General features: G+C 39.0%; 2 protein-coding genes and 1 long non-coding RNA gene across 10 annotated transcripts in view; 2 read left to right on the top strand and 1 right to left on the bottom strand.

Moving 5' to 3' along the window:
* The first annotated feature begins 2,822 nt into the window (after nucleotides 1-2,822).
* On the top strand, nucleotides 2,823-12,046 carry LOC111332569 (N-glycosylase/DNA lyase). The gene is made up of 5 exons (XM_022937929.2): nucleotides 2,823-3,580; nucleotides 10,530-10,706; nucleotides 11,096-11,145; nucleotides 11,404-11,484; nucleotides 11,742-12,046. Exons 1-5 carry the CDS (start codon nucleotides 2,851-2,853, stop codon nucleotides 11,817-11,819), a joined length of 1,116 nt encoding a protein of 371 aa, XP_022793664.2. The 5' UTR covers nucleotides 2,823-2,850; the 3' UTR covers nucleotides 11,820-12,046.
* On the bottom strand, nucleotides 4,753-21,895 carry LOC148716509 (uncharacterized). Of its 2 annotated transcripts, none has more exons than XR_015995083.1 (3): nucleotides 21,331-21,895; nucleotides 6,246-6,325; nucleotides 4,753-5,902 (listed from the first exon to the last, which is right to left on the bottom strand). It is a non-coding gene; the product is annotated as an uncharacterized LOC148716509 (long non-coding RNA). The 2 variants fall into 2 exon arrangements; XR_015995084.1 differs by having other exon boundaries at nucleotides 6,246-6,449; nucleotides 21,331-21,623.
* The window catches only part of LOC111332560 (thioredoxin domain-containing protein 3 homolog), a 30,424-nt gene continuing 22,830 nt past the window's right edge, over nucleotides 14,778-22,371 (top strand). For 2 of the 7 annotated variants that reach the window (XM_022937918.2, XM_022937917.2), the window contains exon 1: nucleotides 14,778-15,018. In XM_022937918.2, the coding sequence (XP_022793653.2) occupies nucleotides 14,782-15,018 (237 nt within the window). In that variant the 5' untranslated portion in view covers nucleotides 14,778-14,781. Of the gene's footprint in view, nucleotides 15,019-20,021; nucleotides 20,193-20,990; nucleotides 21,060-22,371 lie in introns of those variants that run through there. The other 5 variants (XM_088744321.1, XM_022937920.2, XM_088744322.1 and 2 more) reach the window with 4 other exon arrangements.

The raw sequence follows: 22,371 nt of genomic DNA, 5'->3' as shown, positions 1-22,371 counted from the left end.
CTTCTGAAGAGATTTGGTATAGTATTTTCTAAGCCGTGATAGAGAAAAGTCTTTCGTTTAAAAAACGGTGGTTCGAAAAAAAGAAAAAAGTTTGCTGTATCCGTGACTGGTATAATACATTTACTATCCGGCTAAATGTAACGGTCGAATTAATTATAGTTCAATGCATCAATTCCGTAAGCAAGAGTACGAGCTGTGATACTTTTGTGTTTTCCAAAGTTTAATTTTCCTTCCACTTGCTTCTTTGTTTTTTCACTCGCATGCAATCTGAGCTCCCGTGCAAAGCGCGAGTTAACAACATGATTGTATAAATGTGCAATCGGTAAGAAGAAAATAATCATGGTAACAATTCGAAAAGAGATCTTCTGACGATTCAAGTACTGGTAAAACCATGTTAAAACAAAGGGAAAAACATATCCACGCATATCCATTTTCTCGTGTCGTTGAAGTGTGAGACGTGACTGACAAATATATTCCTGGGGGCTCCTATGAGAACTTTTGGCAAGGACCTGATCATCATGGAATATCATTGGTAGATGTAAGAGCGAAACCTATTGGTTACGACGTAAATGGACAGTTCTACCACGGAGGTCCAAACTTCCACGGTACAGAAATACACCCTGGAGAGGATGTGGGTACAAGATTGATTATAGGGGTGAAAATGCAATTTTGCTTTTAGAATTTACTTTTTAAACTACTTGCAAAAGATTGGATTGACTTTATATCTAGATATTTTTTCGAAACTCAATATCTATTTTTTGTTTACAATAATTTTCTGTTTTTCTTTCTTAAGTGGATCTGAATAAATTGAATTTATTAGATGAGGTACATTTCCTGCGAAGACGCGCGGAAAAACGGAAAAATCCTTCCTTTTTGATGCCTAATAGCTTGAACACCACTCCTTTTTTTCAAGTATTTGAATACTAAAATAATGAACTTCGAGTGAAAGACTTTAAAAAAATTAATGAAAGAATTCTGTAGATCCAGTAACTACCTTAAAATGAAGAGAAAAAAGCTATGTAAAAGGACAAACGCTGAGTCAAAAAATCGAAGTTAGTTTGTCAAGTATGGGTCTGTAATGTAATCGAACATGAAATGACGTCAAAAATTATCCAAAACCAAGTGAACCATGGCTTTACATTTGAGAAAAAAGAATAGGCAAATGAAATTTCCAGAGGGGTAAAATGGGAGCTGGGATTTGCCATTTTTAGGGGCTGGAAAATGGGATTTTATTACACACATACATATATACATACATACATACATACATACATACATACATACATACATACATACATACATATGTTAATTGACCACTCCCCATGGGGGCTTTTCAGGGCCAATTCCCACCCAGCAACCACCCCAGGGGAGGACATCCATCACACTGTAATCTCGCGTGTGGGGAATTAACGTCTCCTACCCCTAACCCTGCAGGAGACGGGACCTCCATTTATTCGTCCCTATCCGAGAAGACTAGAGTATCTAACCATTTCTTGATGTAATAGAAAGGTAGCATATTCTTCTCACTTGTTTTAAGACCTTGAGTGTTGGTCCTGCCGGGACTCGAACCCTCGACCTCCCGCACAACAGTCCAGCGCTCTATCCATTGAGCTAACTGGGTGGGATTCAAAAACACAAAAACAATAAAAAAATGAGAATGGGATTTAGATTTGAGCAAAATAGGCTGGGATTATGAATCTGAACTGGTATTTCAATAACATTTTGGCTGGGAAAATGGGATTAGGACCCCCCTTCAGGACCCTCTTTCCATGAATGTCAAAATAATAATATTTTCTCGTACTTTTGTATTAATTTGTATTCTGTTGTTAATTCCCAAATAGAGATGTAACTCAGAACTAGTAATTCTACAGCAATAGAAAGATCCAGGGTTTTCATTTGAGAATTAGAGTAGTAGGAGAATGGGAAGAAGTAGCAGGAGAGGAAGTCTGAATGAGCAAAGTTCTTTCATGGTACAAGCTTTGCTTGTTCCCTCTAGGGGGATCTGGGGGCTGCCCCCACCTCCCCCAAGGAAAAATGTGGATTTTTAAAACCTCTGAGATGCTATTTCCTGTTGTCTAAGGTACAATTTTGTTCCCAGTTGCTGATTTTAAAACAATGTATGCCTAACGGTTTTTTCTTCTTTGAATTTGGTTAGCAAGCAAGTAAGTAAGGTTAAATAAAGACCTCTAACCTTTTTACTCCTCAAGTCATATCAAATAGGTCACAATCTACCTTCCCAAATAATATACACTGCACCATTAAATGATGGCTGGGGAGGGCTAGGGATGATAAAAGACGGCTAAGGATGGCTATGGATGGTTGGGGAGGGCTAGGGATGGTAAAGGATGGCTAAGGATGGTAAATGATGGATAGGGATGGTAAAGGATGGATAGGGGTGGTAAATGATGGATTGGGATGGTAAATGATGGATAGGGATGGTAAAGGATGGATAGGGATGGCAAATGATGGCTAGGGATGGTAAAGGATGGCTAGGGATGGTAAAGGATGGCTAGGGATGGATAGAGATGGTGAAGGATGGCTATGGATGGATAGAGATGGTGAGGGACGGCTGGGTATGGCAAGGGATGGTAAAGGATGGCTAGGGATGGTAAATGATGGATAGGGATGGTAAAGGATGGATAGGGATGGTAAAGGATGGATAGGGATGGTAAAGGATGGATAGGGATGGTAAAGGATGGATAGGGATGGTTAACGATGGATATGTCGTCTATACGTCCAGACACGTCGCTTGTGTGGGCCCCCTGTGATGAGATCTTTAATTTCTCGTGCCAAGACCCTACCGGCTGAAAAAAGAAACTATGGGCACTGGGGAGGAAATTGGTCGCCAAGATGTCGTCCACCTGGAGAAGGCTTTATGTCGATGGATTGAAGGCAAAAATTCGATTAGACTTTACTCTGGCAAGTGGACAATCTTTTAGATGGAGGGAAACAGCGCCAGGGGAATGGACAAATGTGTTATCAGGCTATGTGTGGACCCTAAAGCAAAATGAAAGTGATATTTTTTATCGTGTCTACGAGTCAGTAGTTGTAAAGAACAAACGAATTTTAAAAGAAGTTCGTAAATGTTCAGACCACAGTGTTAGTTGCTATTCAGCTGAAAAAATGCATCAGTCCGATATATATGAGTATATACTACGAGATTACTTTCAGCTTGGAGTCGAAACTGAATCGCTCTACGACGAGTGGAGAGCCAAGGATCCTCACTTTGTCAAAGTTTCAGAAAGCATGCAAGGCGTTCGAGTTTTACGACAAGACCCAGTAGAAACCTTGTTTGCGTTTATTTGCTCGTCAAACAATAATATACCACGGATAAGCGGAATGGTAGTAAAACTTTGTCATGAGTATGGAGAGAATCTTGGAGAAATTGATGGTGTTTCCTACTATAGTTTCCCTGACATGAAGGATTTGAAAGGGCCAAGAGTTGAACAGCACCTGCGTAGCATTGGGTTTGGTTATCGCGCAAAATTTATAAGTCAATGTGCAAGCTACATTCTTGAACATTATGACAGTAAGTGGCTGGAAAACTTAAGAAGTGTGCCATATAATGAGGCCCATGAAGGTGAGATCATTTGTTTTTATGTTCTTATGAATATGTTTTTATGTTCTTATGTTTTTATGAATATCAGTCACTTTTTTAACTTAATGTCAGCTTACTTATGTCCTTCAACCCAGGCACATCAACTTGTTCAAATTATTAAGAGGCCGTAACTGTAAATATCGAGAATTGCTGGCCAGGCTAAAAAAATCGAAAATTCTGATAATTAGCCTGGAAAACTCCTTTAGGGAGATATATTCAAAAACAATATTTCAAAGTTTGAAAAATAAAATGTGTCCGAGGAAATGGGGAAAAACGAAAATTCGGGTTTTTACCTAATTAAGTATGCAAAAAATACAGTAAAATTGAGCAACTTTAGCGTGCTAGTACTAAAGGAGGATGTTTCATAAGAAATCGGGAGTGTTTATACTTCAAAGTATAATTAATGTGACTTTTATATGTGGCATTTTAAGGAGCTTTGGTTTAATTTTAAAATTTACATGATTTTTTAACTAAGTACTGTTAAATGCTTGTTGCAAAAAGCGAAAAATCAACCAGCTTCAAACCTTCGAAACGTGTCTTGGTATGTGTGGCATCATGTCAAACTACATGCTGGCACAAAGTTTGGTCCTTATGCTAAAATAATATGTAATAAAAAATTTGGGTAATTCAGAAATGTGCCGGCAAAACATAAAGCTTTGCGACACACTGTGGCCAGAGGTCACAAATTTGCATTATGCAAATCAGTTGTAGAAATCGTACCGCCTAACGGTTCTGGTGTAGGAAGGGCTCTTTTGATGGCTTGAACATAAAATGTACAAGAATAATGACCAGTATTTAATAGCATTTAATTCTTTTTCAAGCCAATGAGATTTTTGTTTTTTATCTCGATACTGTCTTGAGGAAAAGCAAAATGTTTCAATTGCGGGACAATTGTCACGTTGGATCAAAGGTGAAGTTGCCGAGTAAAGCGGACACGATCCTTTATTTCATCAAAACTCCATTCTAAAGCATCCAGTCTTATATATCTCGTTTTAAATTATTTGTATAAACTCTTTAATGAGTCTTTATCGAACAACATCTTGCCGGCCTGATCCTGTTTGACTTCAGGCTGACTGCCAAGTGCAGTTCGAAGGGGACTTTTTCATTTCTAGTTTGCGCCTTTAATACGGGGACCGCGGAGCCATGGGGTTGAGTGGGCTGTAGAACAATTTATTATTATCATTATTATTTATTTTAATCTTTGTAATTAAAAAAAAATTGACAAATTTTTCCTAGGACTGAAGCGCGTTTCTGGTGATTTCAGAAGCTCTAGATTTCAAAAATTGTGGGGGGGAGCATATCCCAGGACACCCTATCTAGCAGTCTTTCTGAACCAAGAAGGGCGTACTAAGACACAGACAAAAGGAGGCTCTCCTCGGAGGGGAGGCCCCAGGACCCTCATTGATAAGTTGGTGTCAATAAGCTCACACTACGTGTGAACTAAAATAGCTCCTCTGATCTAAAATATGCTCCATGGCCCCCATTTTATATCAACGTTCATATAAAACTCAATTTTTTTGATGCAGCCTTTTGCCATTTGCCTGTTAAACTGCATGAGCAGCATTTAACAAGGTCTTCGAGCAGAGTGATGTAAGATGTCTTTTTTCTCTGATCAACCCCAGGTTACATTTTTATTTAACTGCTCAAAAATAGACTCCTTAGCATATGACAAATTAAACTCTTCTTCTATAGCAACCAGATCTTCCTCAGTTACAGCTTGTGTGCAGAGGGCTGTCTGCTGTTTCACTTTTGGTGCCATACTGGAAAAAATGAAGCTACTTGTTGGGTCGCCAAAAACTCGGAGACACTGAACAAGCGCTTCCCTTTCGAACCCTTTGCTCTTCTCATTTCTGTTGCAACCATTTCCGCATCAACCTTTTTGCCACTTTCTTGTTTGATGGTTAATCTAACAGTCAGATATTCTCGTTGCTTTTCGTTAAACTGGTAAGCTTTCTTAACTTGTTTGAAAGCGAAGCCTTCAGTGCTACGAGGACAGGTTTCAGGAGGTAGAGGAATAGTTGGCATGGAACTTGAACCTTCCTCGAGCCTTACGGCATATTTAACCTTCACTTTATCAAGAAATGTCTCCCTTTCAATCATCTTTGTGCATGTTCCGAATGCAAGATGCTTTTTCAGAGAAGAATGCCTTTGGAAACTATGCGTGCCGCCCTCTTGTGGACGTGGAAACACTTGAACATTGCCTTTCGCTTCATGGCCAGTAGGCTTCACTTACTAGGTTCTTTAACTTTTCTCCTTGGGGCGATCTCTTTAAATTCGCCAAGGGAATATTTTGGTAATGGCATTCTGTGGAAAATAATAACATGAAAGATGATTAACGACAAAATCAAACACACCTAAAAATTGTCCAGAGCAAGATTTGGTGCGTTTCCCACAGCGAAAATAGGGTTAGGTGCAGCTTGTGCACTGCTACCTAAATGAAGTAAACGTTTCTTTTTCCAGTATAGCGTTCGAAATAAAAAAAAAACTTGAAATAAATTTTTATAACAAAAACTGGCACCAAGTTTGATGTTTTCAAGTGATCTTGATTTCAAGCTTTCCCTCGCTGAATTTTTCAGTCTCAAAACTAAAGAGAGATCATGTTACATTATAGCTAGAGACTGGAAAGAGAATGTAACGTAAAGTTTACCATTTGTTCCTTCCAAAGAGATGAATTTGCCAGGGCCTTTATGAAATGTCTGCCACACCCTCATTCCACCGGGATAAAATCTGAAGTTGTTCAGTAAACTGATGTCATTAATCTTCTTTTGCGTGGGGGAACAGTTTCGCGTTCCCCGAGACTGTCTAACACTAGTCACTACACGAATTCCAGAACTTGCACCACAAGCCCCCCCTGCAAGAAGAGAAGTAAAGCTACAGAATGATATTGTTTTCTTTTTATGCTCTGTGAAAAACCTCACACGTGGTTACCTTTAAGAAAAAGACCGTGATTACATCATAGAGAATTATCGCCCAGACTGCAACACAGTATAATTGTTACCGTGACATAAGTCCTTTTTATCAATTTTTGTGACAGAAATGTGGCCCTTTTTCCGAAAAAGATAAGAGTAAATAGCATAAAAAATAGTTGGGCTGTTATCTTAGGTGAAAAACTACACAGCAGAAGCTTGCGGTGTTGCATGACTTCGTTTACTCGCACAACATTTTTCAAGATATGCAAGATATTTCAAAAGAAATATTATTGCAGTTGCAGAAAACGTAGCTATTCAACTAAAAATAGTGTCGATAATAAACACCTAGTTAACAAAAATGGTGAAATATACAGCGGCCCTTATCTATAGTTAGGTGTAGGTAGTGCTGTTGAAATAGCGAGTCAACAATAACAAAGTCTTGTGCAATTCAAATTAACAGAAAATTTTGTATCTACACATCAATTTACAGCCCTCTTCAGCAATGTCTATGGATTTTTTATTGTATAATTTCATATCATTTCCATATCAAATAATTGTTTTAACCATCTTTGACTATCTTGTTTACTTCGTAGCTCTCAAGTATGATTTCTAGAACTGATTTGTATCATGCAAATTCGTGACCTTGGCCACATTGCGTTGTAACTCTTGTATTTTTCCGGCACTTTTCTGGATTACCCAAATCTTTTATTTCATATTATTTTAGTATAAGGACCAAACTTTGTGCCTGCATGCATTTTGACGTGATTTCTCACATACCAAGACACGTTTTGAAGGCTTGAAGTTGCTCGAATTGTTGCTTTTGCACCAAGTGTTTGAGAGTACTTTGTTAAAAAATCTTGTAATTTTTAAAATTAAACCAAAGCTCCTAAAAGTGCCATAAATAAAAATCAAATGAATTATATTTTCAAGTAAAAACATCCCCGATTTCTTACGAAACATCCTCCTTCAGTACTAGCACACTAAAGTTGCTCAATTTTACTGTATTTTTTGCATACTTAATTAGGTAAAAACCCAAATTTTTGTTTTTCCCCATTTTCTCAGAAACATTTGATTTTTCAGACTTTGAAATATTTTTTTCTAATATATCTCCCTAAAAGGGTTTTCAAGGAAAATTATCAGAATTTTCGATTTTTCAGCTTGGCCAGCGATTCTCTATATTTACAGTCATGGGCTCTTAATTTTTGATTAGTTCCTGGCTGGTTAGAACCTTCAACCCATATGTGAGAATGGTGAAAGGGGGGTCCTGATCCAGTTTCACACCCTAAGTTCAGCAAAATCATTTGTCACGTCTATTTTAAACAGCATTTCATGAGTCACAAATTGAAAAGGGAAACCTTCAAATCTTTCTTCTTGTGAGCGAGGTTTCAGAAAATGTTGATAATTAAATTCATAGGTCGTGTATATGTTGTAGTTCAATTTTATCCTTGGTTCAAATTTTATTTTCCTTTGTTTCAAACTCATTATCATACATTAACATGACCAAGAACAAAGGAAAATAAAATTTGAACCAAGGATAAAATTGAACAACAACATATACTTCACGAGGCAAATATTACGGCTCCTGCTAGTTCATAAATTCATGAATCATTCTTACATTTTTGTAAAATTCATGCATTACATATTAATTTTGGCCTTAATCACACTTCACATAGGAACCCTTTGCCACCCTCATATGTGCTTGTGGATGTGGATTCCGTAATGCCCATTTAAATGCTAATCCCTCTCTACAGTGAAAGTTCACTCAGCCGTTTAACCATCGAAATCTGATTTTTTATCTTTTCCCTCCAGCTGCTGCACATTTCCCCTATGATTTGTTAAATTGAACTGGGAATTACGTCTAGGGAATGCTTTCTGGGTGATTATTAGCTTATTCTAATTGCATGTTTGATATATAATGTATTGATATTGTGAGTAACTTTTTGTCACTTTTGGAAGTGAAAGTGTTGTCAGTATCTTTCAGAGGTAGATTTATCTGATATTTTCTGGTCATAAAAATGTGCACAAAAAGCCATGTTTCATATTTAGCATAAACTCGATATTTACATATTCCATTAGCAGACATTCTTGCATGTACTGCAAACACTTTCAAACATTGTCATACATACATACATACATGACCTTTATTAACGTGTCTAGTCATTATAGTGCCTGTAGGCACTATGTAGGCACTAATTGGGGACACCCTAAAACTACATTACATCATTAAAACAATTAATAAATACTCTAAAACTAATACACTAATTAATGGCACGAACTGAGGACATCCTAAAACTACATTATATCATTAAAAAAAGAAATTAATAAATACTTTAAAACATTAAAAATGTCGAAAATCCACACCACTCAAGTAAAGCGTTTAGTGGCACCACAAGGCTAAGTTTTACATTTCCTCTATAACATCTACAGCTAAGCCCTAAGATATGCACACATTCAGTTAACAAAATCATAAGTGGCATTCCCTCCCACATCCTTCCAGAAATGATGTTACATCCTTGTTATGTATCATAGTCCTAAAGGATGCCAAATTTTCAATATTTCCCTTCCCCTTGCTTAATTTTGACCACAATTGTGGTCCGAGAAATCTGAGAGAACGTCTTCCATAGGTAACAGTATTAAACCAAGGTAAGACAAAATCAGCATTTCTTAGGCTATATCTCTTAGTATTCTCCTCATTGATATCAAAAATATCTGCAATTTGGTCCATAGTTAATTTTTTTTTTTTAACTTTAAACATCAAAATGAGTATATCCTGCGACCTCCTGTTTAGTAATGTAGTTAACTTAGCTCTTTTCAGCAAGGTTTCATAACTTTCTGTAGTAGTATTGTGCACTAGTCTCAAGGCTCTTTCTTGTAGACACTCCAATTTACGACTATCTGATGCTGTGCAAAAATGCCACACTAGGTGGCAGTAGGTAAGATGTGGCAAGATAGCTGATTTGTACAAAAGTAACTAGGCATTTACAGGGATAAGATTCTTGAGCCTACTTAATATTCCGATCATCCCACCAACTTTCTTACACACACTACGTAAATGATCTCTAAAATTTAGGTTTTCATCTAGGTTTACACCCAGGATCTTGATGGATTGTGACTGTTGCACTTTTTCACCACCTATATCTAGATCAACGTTCCTTTCTCCTTTTGGATTTCCCAGAACCATAGCCTGATATTTATCGCAATTAACTTTTAAAAGATTATCTTGAGACCATTTAGTCATCCTCTCACCATTGTCCACCAGAACCTTCTCCTCGCTTTTTGTAGTTTCATTTGCTACAAAGACCTGATGGTCATCTGCATACATCGAGACGTAGGCATCAGATATTGTTAGGCAAATCATTCTGTAAAATGTTCCACATAAGTGGTCCAAACGTGCTTCCCTGTGGACATCCCCTCTTCACAATAACCCAATCACTTGTTACAGAACTTATCCTTACTCTATTCTCTCTTCCCTGAAAATATGATCGTATGAGTTGTATGGCTTTTTCAGAGAACTTGTAGGCCTGCAGCTTATTTATGAGCAACTGAGGGCTAAGAGAGTCAAAAGCCTTGCTCACATCCGACGACAATATGCCAAAAAATTTTCTTACTGTCTAGTTCCGCTCTCCATGTTTCGGTCATCCTTATCAGCGTAGTCTCACAGCTATTATTTGCACGATAGACAGTGATAGCATCACTGAGTCTGTCCATAAACTTACTGACTTGTTGGCCCAGCAATACTTTGTAGACTTTATTCACACATGGCAGCACCGTCATTTGGAAGTTTAGTTTGTTTCTATTAAGCACCTAGATTTTACTCAGCTGCATCCTACATTTATGAATCACATCACTACTTTGTGTTACAATGAGATAGTTTGTTAATATTGAACTTGGTTGTGAGGGTGAATTTAAACACGGTTGTTGGTACCCATACAATACTTGTATATAAGTATTTCAATTCTCAACTGGTCAATTTCATTAACTGGTGCTTCTTTTTGTTTTTAAAAAAAAATTGCAAATACCAGCTCTCTGTAGGCTACCAGGTGTGGGAGCTAAGGTTGCAGATTGTGTTTGCTTAATGTCACTGGACAAACATGATGCTGTTCCAGTAGACACACACGTGTGGCAGATAACTACTAAACACTACCTGCCCCAACTTACAAGAACCAAGTCTCTTACCACTAAGGTTTATAAGGAAATAGGTAAGTAGCCTGGAGTGGAAATTGTTTTGGGGTGAAAATTAATGAATTTTGTATGTATTTACTTAGTGGAATGGCTGTATGGGAAAAAATTTGATTCCAGGACAGGGCTCAACACTAACCATGGTAGCCAACTAGCCACAGACAAGTAGAAATTCAATTTTGGCTGGTGGTTTTTTATTTCCACTAACCAGTTTGGCTAGTGAACAAGCTTAAATTGTTGTAACATCTAAGTTGTCACTGACCACTTGGCTAGTAAGTTGAAAAGTAAGTGTGGAGCCCTGTCAGGAGTCTCCAGATCCAAAAAATATTTTGCAGTTGCAGATAAGAATTCATGGCAAGCATTTAATTGCCTAGGGTTAGTAATCAGTTTATGCCACCATTTTCTTCAGGTGATCATTACAGGGAGCTGTTTGGGAAGTATGCTGGATGGGCTCAATCGGTAATGGTTTTTGCATTGCTATTTCTAAAAGTCATTGCTTAAAATAGTATAGAAGTCAAATTTTTTCTATAGGGAATCAGGGTACCTCTGTTAAAAATTAGCACCTTATATAAATGATACAGGTGATCATTCAGTACAAAGTTATGAAATGTCACATCAAATTACTCCATGACTATATTTACCTATCAATTTGTAAATGCCTAGACCCAGGTTGTGAGGTGAAGCTTCTCAATGCTGCTATTTTTTTCTCTGTTGCAGGTTCTTTTTGCAGCTGATTTGAAAAGATTTCAAGATACTCAGAGTACCATTTTAGAAAATTCAAACTCAAAATCTGCCAAGGTAAGAAATTCGCAATTTGCTGTATTCATTATTATGAATTTCAAAAAGACATCAATTCATTTTATTTTTTTCTTCTTGTTTTCTTTTGCAAATCTATTCCTCAGTTGTCTTTTACTCCCACTGCCCTCCCCTCCCCTAGCTAAGACCTAAGACAATTTGAGTAAATCCGTGTTGGTGTTGGCGTTGTTCTAATTTATCGTCATTTGAAATTTTTAAGTCAAAGACTGAAGTATCTTATTTTTATTATTCTGCTTTAGAGGTCCGTGGAATCCGATGTTCCGTCAATAAGCAGCTCCAAGCCTCCATCCAAAAAGAAAAAGAAGAATCGAAAATAGGCTCTAAACAGAGAAATTTTACATTCCTAACTCTCTTTCTGAGATAGCACCGAAACTCAGTCCACATTTATCATTTTAAGGGTTTCAAATTCCTCTAAATTTGATACAAACTGAAATGACTAAATATTTAGCTGGATATCATAATAAACTGTTTATAATCTCATGCTGCTTAGCAATTTAAAAATGGTGTTTCATTTTCATTTTAACAACGATTGTCATCTAATGAGCAGAGTCTTGAGTTTATTGACTTTCCCGTATTAGAATATCGCCTACCTTATCTGACCTAATGGACGCCGCCACTCTAATAAACGCTTCCTATTATCCCACTTCTTTAGAAGAAAAATCGGTCTTCATAACACTTCTCTTCCCAGAAAAAAAAAAACAACTCAGAGGAGCCACGATTTAACCCATCGTAAGTGGGTCCAGCGGGATGTTGATAATGAAAGCAGCCGGTTTTGCTCATCGGCCTTCTGATGATTCCTTAGTATAGTACTGTGCATCCTGTTCCCCACACATGTACTTATAAAGGGAAAGAAATAGCCGATTTCTTTTGAACAAGTACTTTATCTTCTTTTTCGTCGCCCGTAAATCTTTAAAAAAAAAGTCAACGTGAAGAAAGCCTTCAGTAAAAGCTTTTGTAGTCATCACTGTCAAACACAATAGAGTTTGCGAGATCACGAAGGCACCCTTCGTCGCGACCTGTATTTTACCGAGGAAGTACACGTTATTTTTTTTTCTCTTTGGTAAGACTCACCTTTCCGGCTTATCTTTCAGAATTAGTTTAAAGCTTCCTGTTCTTGCTAAAGTTAGCGTGAACCACCGCAGTTGATATACCCTTGCAAAGTGAACTTTCGCGCTTAAAGTAAGCTGGTTGTGTGATGCATATGTTCCTCAACGGCCTCGGTTTATTTCTCATTTCAAATCATGCAGAGAAGTATGGGATGAATTTCCAAGAAAACAAGTATTCTTGGATCAAAACGGATGGTTTTGCTCAACAGATTTGCATTAATCTGCAGAGAATCGGGTAAAATGACGCTGTGCGGATTTTTGTGTTAGAAAAGAAAGTCAACCACCATTAGGCTGATGATTCAGACAAGAACAAGAATAACTTGCGAGGACAGCTGACTACTTCAGGAGAATAAAATCCGATTCTTGACAGTTTAGGTCGGTTAGTCCCAGTTTTACAGGAAAAGCTGAAAATCATCGGCATTCACTGTTAGTGTTTCAATATCATTAGTAACTCTGTTTATACAACCAAAATACGAAATTCATTGTAGGGCTATTCTAAAGCATTCAATGATAGGCGATCTGCACAGCTGTTAATATGCCATGATTGACACATTTATCACTCATTGGTCAGGTCAGTCAGTAATTGGCTGACCTGAACGATTTGCAATGGACTACTTACGACTAAAATAAAAGTTTTACGAAATATATCTCATTAAATTTTGAAGATGGGTCGTCAACACGTAGTCAGGATACGTTTATGATGATTACAAACTTATGCTGATTACGCTTTCACCCACGTTTAAAATGAATGACAAATACATCACAGATATTTTGTTTAGCTGTAAGTAGTTCATCTTTGGTTGCTGTGGTACGTAATCTTTTCCGAACTTTAACGTTAGCCGTCGTGATAACTTAAAAGTTTCTGCGAGGGAACACAGCATCCTCTTTTCGAAGGTAAGAGCATGTTTCAGTTACGCCGGGAGGATTCACTTACCACAGTATCAAACAAACAGCGATCTTAAGAATACTGGTCATGTTCCGAGAATTTTGAAAACAAAGCTGATTATAGCGGAATATGGGTTGCCAACTTAGGTAACACTTGTTCATGTCTGTGACCTACCACTTCTAAATAAATGCAGTGATAGTTTAAAAGTGACAACTATTTTTGGAAGTCTGAACCATGACTGGATCTTACATCGAGCAAGACTTATCTGTCATTATCATTATAACAAACCCAATCCAAACCAACGCGAGCCACAGTTAAAAACAGGATTTTGTTCTTCTGTTTTTATTTTAAAATAAAAATATATTTTATCCATTTTTCTTTTTCATGACTCTCATTTAAATGTAATGTGTGCTACCCAGAATTTTTCGTTTCGCTTTCGTTCCATGAGGGTGTGTTCTCAAGCGCGTGTTACGAGTTAATCACTTCAAAGGAACTACACGAAAAACGAATGTGGTTATGTCAGTAGCAACTCGTACAAATGGTGTAAATAGTGCTAGACATGGTCGAACTGACAATCTGATTGACTAGTATGCAAGGGATTCCTTTCCTACGGAAACAAATAATCTGGCAAAAAAAACGTTTGTGTTTGTCAGTTATATATAAGAAATGACAACTAGCGAAACACTGAACGCAATTAATTAAAAGACCACTTCATCTAACACTTCCGAAAGTTGAGAACAATTTCCTTGCAGTTATCGATACAGTAAAGTTGAGAAGGGACAGACAATAATGCAACAGAGACTGGCTCCACTGCACAAAGGAAACAAAGTGAGATGATTGCCGGGCTAGGTGTTAAGTCATATTTGATCATGTCCTGGATATATCAGCTGATATTTTCCTCGGAACTCTGACCTTCGTTGTTAGGGGTAATTTGATGATAATCTTAGTACTAAAAAACATTTCCATAACATCCATGACATGCCAAAAGCCTGAAATGTCAGAACATATCCTATTTGATTGGTACAGACACAGCGGTCAGTATGTGTGCGCATGGATTTGTTCACACCAGTTGAAGCTAATTTCACGCAAAGAAACAAAAAATACTGATATTTAAAATGTTGACCACAACCCCCATGGATACTTCCACTAAACCGCCCCCCTCCCAACCACCACCACCACGATAGCGGCAGAGTTTATTTCACTACTTCTGGTCACAAACATTATCATAAAACCAATTCAGAACTTAAATGTAGCCTTTCAAATTGTTCCCATTGTATTAATAGAGTCATGGAGCGTGGTAAAAACGGTGATGGCACACGCAACAGAAGTGAGCTAAATTCTAACTATGATTCAGATGAAGACATGAACGGGCCACACGACGAAATCACTACCAGAGATGTTGTACTCAGGCGACCACTGCACACATACCCGGCAACTTCAAGTGTTCGTAAGACAGCGTATACACATGGCCTTAACGCGCGTGTCCCGCGTCCAGGAGGCTTTAGAGTCAGACATGGATTCCTGGTAAGCCAAACAAGATCATTCTGAAAACTCCTGATCACCATGAAAAAAATTTGAAAAGAACTATTTTTAAAAAGGCCACATGTTTGTCAGTGTTTGTCATGGAAAACAGTGGGCTGCTCTGTGGTTTGAGGTTTGGACAGAGCGATCCGGTTCTTTCCGTCTTTTCAAAAACGCATGGTTTGTTTGTTTGTTTGTTTTCAGAAGTTTTGCTGTAGGAAAAAGCTTTAGATTTCAATCAAAGACCTGTAATGTAATGTTTTCAAAATGTCTCACTCATTCCAACGATAGGTCCGGAATGTGTACTCGATTACGCGAGTCATAATTACTAAAACAAGGAATGATCTAAAATGTTATATTACGCATATATATATAGAGGCAAGACCGATTCAACGTAGATAAGCACAGCTGTATAATGTAATAGCGGAATACTAAGTACCACCTTAATTCTATGTCAATTCCCACTGCACCTGAAGAAGGCTGGTTTGGCCAGCCGAAATATAGCGCTTCGTTTTAAAACTTATCTACGGTGTATCGGTCTTGCCTCTATATTTATATGGGTAATATAACATTTTGCCCTTTGCTAAAATCGAAATCCGAGCAGCCATAACCATTTTAAATTGCTTCAAATTGGGCTGCGTAGTGAGGGTACAACAAAGAAAACAAAACAGTTTGAAATGAGATACTATTATTCAGAGAAAAAAACTTAATTGACTGAGAACAGGAAACCGGGAAAAAAACAGTGATAATTTAAACGATGTGACAGCTGTGATAAACAGAACTTGCAAATCTTGTGAGATGCATGTAGCTTATAAATTCCCTAAAATTACCGCGGCTGATTGACTCGATCTATTTCGCGTGTGGTACTCGTAAGGATGCTGCAGACTTTGAAAACACTGACCCTGAAAACGTAGTCTATCTATTACTCGAAAAACCTCAAGGCTCTTGGTGCTGTTCCTGTGTAAAAAATTCTCTTAGTGCTTTTCCCTGGTCATGACATGCGAGACATGCGACAACATTTCCGGTGTGTATTTACATTGTCACAAATTGTCACAATAGTATTCTGAAGGTGGTTGTAGGTGGTTTTAGGTGGTTTTAGATGGTTGTAGGGAACCAAACCGGTTAGGTGGAAAATGAAGAGTGCGGAGTGCGGAGTGCGGAGTGCGGGGTGCGGGGTGCGGGGTGCGGGGTGCGGGGTGCGGGGTGCGGGGTGCGGGGTGCGGGGTGCGGGGTGCGGGGTGCGGGGTGCGGGGTGCGGGGTGCGGGGTGCGGGGTGCGGGGTGCGGGGTGCGGGGTGCGGGGTGCGGGGTGCGGGGTGCGGGGTGCGGGGTGCGGGGTGCGGGGTGCGGGGTGCGGGGTGCGGGGTGCGGGGTGCGGGGTGCGGGGTGCGGGGTGCGGGGTGCGGGGTGCGGGGTGCGGGGTGCGGGGTGCGGGGTGCGGGGTGCGGGGTGCGGGGTGCGGGGTGCGGGGTGCGGGGTGCGGGGTGCGGGGTGCGGGGTGCGGGGTGCGGGGTGCGGGGTGCGGGGTGCGGGGTGCGGGGTGCGGGGTGCGGGGTGCGGGGTGCGGGGTGCGGGGTGCGGGGTGCGGGGTGCGGGGTGCGGGGTGCGGGGTGCGGGGTGCGGGGTGCGGGGTGCGGGGTGCGGGGTGCGGGGTGCGGGGTGCGGGGTGCGGGGTGCGGGGTGCGGGGTGCGGGGTGCGGGGTGCGGGGTGCGGGGTGCGGAGTGCGGAGTGTGAAAAATGAGGAGTGTGGAAAATGAGGAGTGTGGAAAATGAGGAGTGTGGAAAATGAAGAGTGTGGGTAAGGAGTAGGTTTTAACGATATGAACAACAATAACAAGCACTCCATTTCCTTTAAGGCGATGCATCATTGCGTTTTCACTACTAAACCATACATTACTTTTTCAAGCTTAAAAGAACGCAAAAATGTAAACAAAAGAATCAAACAATCAAACGAGTGAAACATTACAGTCAATAACAACAAGCAGTCCATGCTCTTTAAAAAGAGAAAAAAGAGAAAGTGACTGCGAAAAGAGGGAAGAAGCGTGATGCAGGAGATACAACGCATAAATTAATTAAAGGAAAGGAGCTGTATAATAATAACTGTCGAATTCAATGAAGAAAAAGAGCCGTTTGCTCACGGTGGGTTTCGCAATGCATACAAAGCAACCACAAAGCACCCACAGTACAAGGGGACTACCTGGGTCATTAAAAGATACCTTCCTGATGCTGTGAAGGGAATAAATGACATTGGGCAAACTGTCCAACAACACACCCAAAAGGCGGTTCAGATGCATCTTCTTGCAAGGAATTTTGCTCGCCAGTTGGAACAAAAAATCATTGAAAAACATGCTATTGATGCATTCGGGAGAGGTCCTAAGGTATAGAAAGATCTACTACGGTGAAGATGATAAGGGAGAATTTGTGACTGTGGAGGAGTTTATTGATGGACAGTTTACCAAGTACTTAAACAATACTGGTGATTGTTGTGTCAAGGAAACAGATGTTATGGGTCAGAAGGCTCAATGTCTAACCCATTTTTCTTATGAAAAGTCAGACAAAAAACTCATGTTGCTCGACATAAAAGGACATGGGTATGAATTATTCGACCCAGAAATTGCTTCTAGCTCATGAACTTTTTGATGGTAGTGCATTCTGGGTTTGTTTGGCAGCCCTCAGCCATGTGGCAGCGTTCGGCCACGAACAAATTTTTTTTTCCGACCGCGAAAAAAGAAGAAAAAACTAGTGGCAGCGCTCGGCCGGGTAGTATTTAATTTTGATTTGATTTCATCTATCTTTGGTTTCATTTTATTTCTATTTTACATTTTACTTTCACTTGCTTTTATTTTAAAAAGAAAAATGAGAAATAAATCGAAATAAAAAAAAATAACAAAAATAATTCCTATAAATTTGAATATTGTTAATGGCAGTTCTCGGCCACCATACACTAGTTCTCTTATTAAATTATAAATTTTTCCACACTCCGCATTTTCCACACTCCGCACTCCACACTTTCCACACTTTCGACACTCCTCATTTTCCACCTTGTAGGTGGTTTTAGGTGGTTGTAGGTAGTTTTAGGTCATTCCTTGTTTTAGTAATTACGGTACACGAGTGAACCCAAAATTAGCTTGCATGGAGCAAATCCTACATGATTTCGCAAAAGGGTTCCTTTTCTAATTGTATTGCTTATGGGATGACTGGATTTCAGATACCCGTGTAAGACGTTTAGACTAGTTTACTTGTTGCATTTGTTACAATACTGTGCTCTAATCTGTAGAATTAAAATTTAGGGTCATCCATTATTTGATCGCGTTATCTGATCGTCCGTGTGAGAATAGTCCCGAGAAAGACTGTTGTTAGTAATGGTGACTGAATTTGTTAAGCTTCGACGTTCAGGTACCTGACGGGCTGTGTCAATTTAGATATGTGGTGGATGTACTGTGCTCTTGGTAAAGCGAGCAAAGTGATGGCCAATTTCTTTCTCCTCCGCATTTTTGTAGTAAGTCTTGTTTTGAGACCACGTCACCGATGACCACCACCAAACTGAGAAACAGACAAACAAATATCCGAGATTCTGCTTACGTGTGGATAATTCCCGCACAAAAATAACTCTTGCATGTCTGGCATGCCTATGTTTCCCGTTGTCGCGGCAATGTCTTTTCGAATGATTCGTTCAAACTAAACACTGTACTGTAGGTACTTGGTGACTTGGCGATTGTCCAAAATCAGCGACTGATCCTAAATACACGAGGTCTAATCTAAACCACGGTTTTACGAAATCAGGGGGGCTTAGGCTTTCTACATAAAAGGGTTGATTTAATCAAACAAATGTCCTCTCACTGCTACCTTTCGGCCCTCTTGGCGCTGTTCGCAAAAATACATGATCAGATAAAAGGTTTAGCTAAATTGAGAATTGTTTAAGGTGACTCAATGTTACCGAATTTTTTTTTTTAAATTTCCTTAAATGTCCTTTACCAACGTCTGTTTCGAAAAATAAAAGATAGGTTACCGTGCTTGTTTAAGAGATATGACCCATTCATGCCTGTACTGGCGCTATAATCGCGCGCCTCATCCCATCGGTTCACAGTACACTTTGCGGTAGCTAGAAGCCAGGCTTTTTACAGTAACACTTGAGAAATACTTGATAGGTAGAAAGTCTCGAACGTATTGAACAATTTTACATATATTTTGTGGAAAAATTACGCAACTTTTAAGGACATCGACTCAAAACGTGCCTCGAGTCGTTGCTTTCAATTTGCCGCAATTTGCCTCCTAGATTGACGAAATCCGTGCGGGCTTTTAGCAATATCTTTTTTCCCTTCGATGGTTTATCTTAATCTCTCCAATTTATAGGGGATTATTTGTTCACAAAAATTGTGCAATTAAAAATACAGGTCACCGTGCTCGTTCAAGAGCTAAAAACCATCATGCCTTTTTACCGCACGCGCTTATCCGCCTGATTACGTGTTTTTATGCGCAGTACGGGGTGCGCAGCGTCATCGACATCGACTCAAAACGTGCCTCGAGTCGTTGCTTTCAATTTGCCACAATTTGTCACAATTTGCCTCCTCGAATGACGGAATTCGTGAGGGCTTTTAGCTATATCTTCTTTCCCTTCGATGAATTTTTTTAATCTCTCCAATTTATAGGGGATTATTTGTTCACAAAAATTGTGCAATAAAAAATACAGGTCACCGCACTCGTTCAAGAGCTAACAACCATCATGCCTCGTTACCGCACGCGCTTATCCGCCTGATTACGTGTTTTTATGCGCAGTATGGGGTTCGCAGCGCAATTTTGTTAAACAGTGGCTGTACTCTGTTTAAATGATCAGACCAAAGTGTTGGCATTACTTGCGAGGAATTGTGCGATAGATGCATGTTTGTATTTAAACCTTTCAGACATGCACAGGCTCTTCGAATTTTCTGATAATAGATGTTTTGGAGAGGCGGCTACCAGGGGAGGGGTAGCTTGGGTCCAATTGTCACTCCTCTGGAAAGTTTCCATGGTAACCTGAGCCCTCTCTATTGAAAACTTCATCCAACGGCCGACCGGCCAGTGTACTAAGTATTTTCCAGCCAATTACTTTGTGCCACTACAAGTAACCAAAGTTTTAAAGGGGATGGCGAAATCCAAAGGAAAGGTCGAGCTTCAGGTTTGTGCAGTGAGAATCAAGTGTAAGTCAACTAATTGAAGCATTTCACGCACGCTAAAAGCAAAGTTTGATAATTATTTTCTGAACTGGAGTCCTGTAACATGCCTGAGCTTACACTGCAGTGGAGGACATAAAATTTGAGCTTATTTTCGGAAATTTTTCTATTGGTTATCTTTATAAACTTCGTGCACTTAACAAGGTGAACAAAATATACTCCTGTCATTGTATCAATATTGGGACTAGCTTTTGAAAACAAGATCAGAGCTCTGAGGTGAGAAGTGAAAAGTAAACATCATAACGAAATCTTCATCTCAACATGCACGAACGTCATTAGTAAGGGAGCAGCGCAGATAAAATATTCAGCTCTCTATTTGCAGCTAGCAGTTTCTTTTCTAAATTCTGAGCTCTCTGGCTCAGAGTATGGACTTGAAGTTGATACGTTTAATTTGCGCTCGTTGCAGCTTAACGTTGATGCTTATAGAAAACTTCATTACAGTAATCAGAATATTGATCTCATTATATAACGTGTAACCTTTGCAAATATAATTTTCTATTCAGTAGAGTTGTTTAATGTCATTCCTTTCTCGTCAAGGTAACTAGAATATACAGTATTAAATAGCTGAGGAAAAATCAAGTTCCGCTTTGAAGCAACAATCGAGCTTACTAACACTGATTTACCAGCTTAAAATTCAAATTCAAAGTTTTACTCAACTACGTTTGAAATATTTATTACCTATTTTTCCTGCCGTGAAGTGATAAACAGTTCGATAAACATTAACCATATGGGGTTAGATATGAATAAAATTAGGAATGTATCTTGGAGACCATTTTGTTTGAATTCAATATGGCGTACATCAAGAAGAATCCGGACGCTCTCAAACCTTTGCAGGCAAGGCGTTTGACCCTTTATGAACTGAATTGTGTCAAACATGTCGTATTTTTTCGCAATTGTCTCGCTAGAGAAACGGAACCGTTATTTTTGTACCTGTCTTTATGTCGCTTCTTTGCATCAAATCATAACACCCTCGAGCGCCAAGCTGATTCGTTGCTGTTTACGAGTTGTTATTTCGTTTTGTTAATTGCACCATATTTTTTCTACGATTTAGTCACAATATGTGGCTCTGAACTTAGAACTATAAAACCATCATTACAATACTGACCTTTTCTCTCGGGAATAGCCACAAGTTTTGGCCATCATCAAAACAGATACCGTACATCGATCGTGCAAGCAGACCAATTAAAGGCTCAAACACTCCAATCTTATATAATAGCTTACATTAATAATAATGGCGTTTGAATCGTGCCTTTGACATATTTCGCTATTCCATTCCTAAATTCAGGCTGAAAAAATTTCTTTTTGGTTTTCTCAGTGGTCATAATCATCTGTTTAAGAGAGCTGAGCATTTAAGAATTATTTATTATTTTCTAAATTCACTTTCACTAATTTGGATGGCTGAGGGTTTTTGGGGCAATTAACTACCCCCTAACCCCCCATTAGCTGTGTGATTTTGTTGGCAAATTCTCACTACCCCATCTTCCTGGCAATAATTTGGGAGACAGATGAACTCTTGAGATCCATTAGTGGGATGTGGCTGTTCATAATGTAAACACTGATGTACAACCCTTGATCTTGCAATTCCAGACTAAATTATTGCCCATGAACTGAGGCCAAATTTCAATTTCAGTTTTATAATCTGTTAATATTTACATCATGTGGGAGTTAAGATTTGCAACTGGCAACCAGCTTTGGCGATGCCTCTTTATTTATGGTGTGCATTTTATCCCTTTTAGTACAAAAAAATAAGGGCAATGAAATATCCAATTACAATGTCAAATATATAATCTTACATGTAAGATTAAGGTGTAAGGGACTGTATGGTCAGGGCAGCACAGCCAAGTACAGGTCAAGGCGTAAATGACTGTAGCACACTGCAACAATATAGATTTAAGATTCTCTTTAGATCTATATCCTTGAATTGAAAAAGAAAACAAAGTGACAATTTTGTATTTTGGAGTATGGCCTTAACTTTATAACCAAGTTGTTAAGCTACAATAACTATTGTTCTAGCTGAGAGATTTCAGAAATTAGACATAATGGTAAACTTATTTTGACCAATTGAACTGAAAGGAGAGAGCAATATATTTTGCCAGTACTTGTACATCACAAGCTGAATATAGGATGTGTCAGTAGGGTTTGATGG

The sequence above is a fragment of the Stylophora pistillata genome, chromosome 14, assembly GCF_964205215.1.
Source record: "Stylophora pistillata chromosome 14, jaStyPist1.2, whole genome shotgun sequence".
Classification (NCBI taxonomy): domain Eukaryota; kingdom Metazoa; phylum Cnidaria; class Anthozoa; order Scleractinia; family Pocilloporidae; genus Stylophora; species Stylophora pistillata.
The sequence above is the reverse complement of the archived record's forward strand: the minus strand, read 5'-3'. Positions and strand labels throughout refer to the sequence as shown.

Coding starts and splice junctions, on each gene's coding strand:
- LOC111332569 (XM_022937929.2), top strand. CDS start 2,851: ATGTCGTCCACCTGGAGAAGGCTTTATGTCGATGGATTGAAGGCAAAA. Junction 3,581..10,529: donor ATATAATGAGGCCCATGAAG/GTGAGATCATTT, acceptor TGCAAATACCAG/CTCTCTGTAGGCTACCAGGT. Junction 10,707..11,095: donor TAAGGTTTATAAGGAAATAG/GTAAGTAGCCTG, acceptor CATTTTCTTCAG/GTGATCATTACAGGGAGCTG.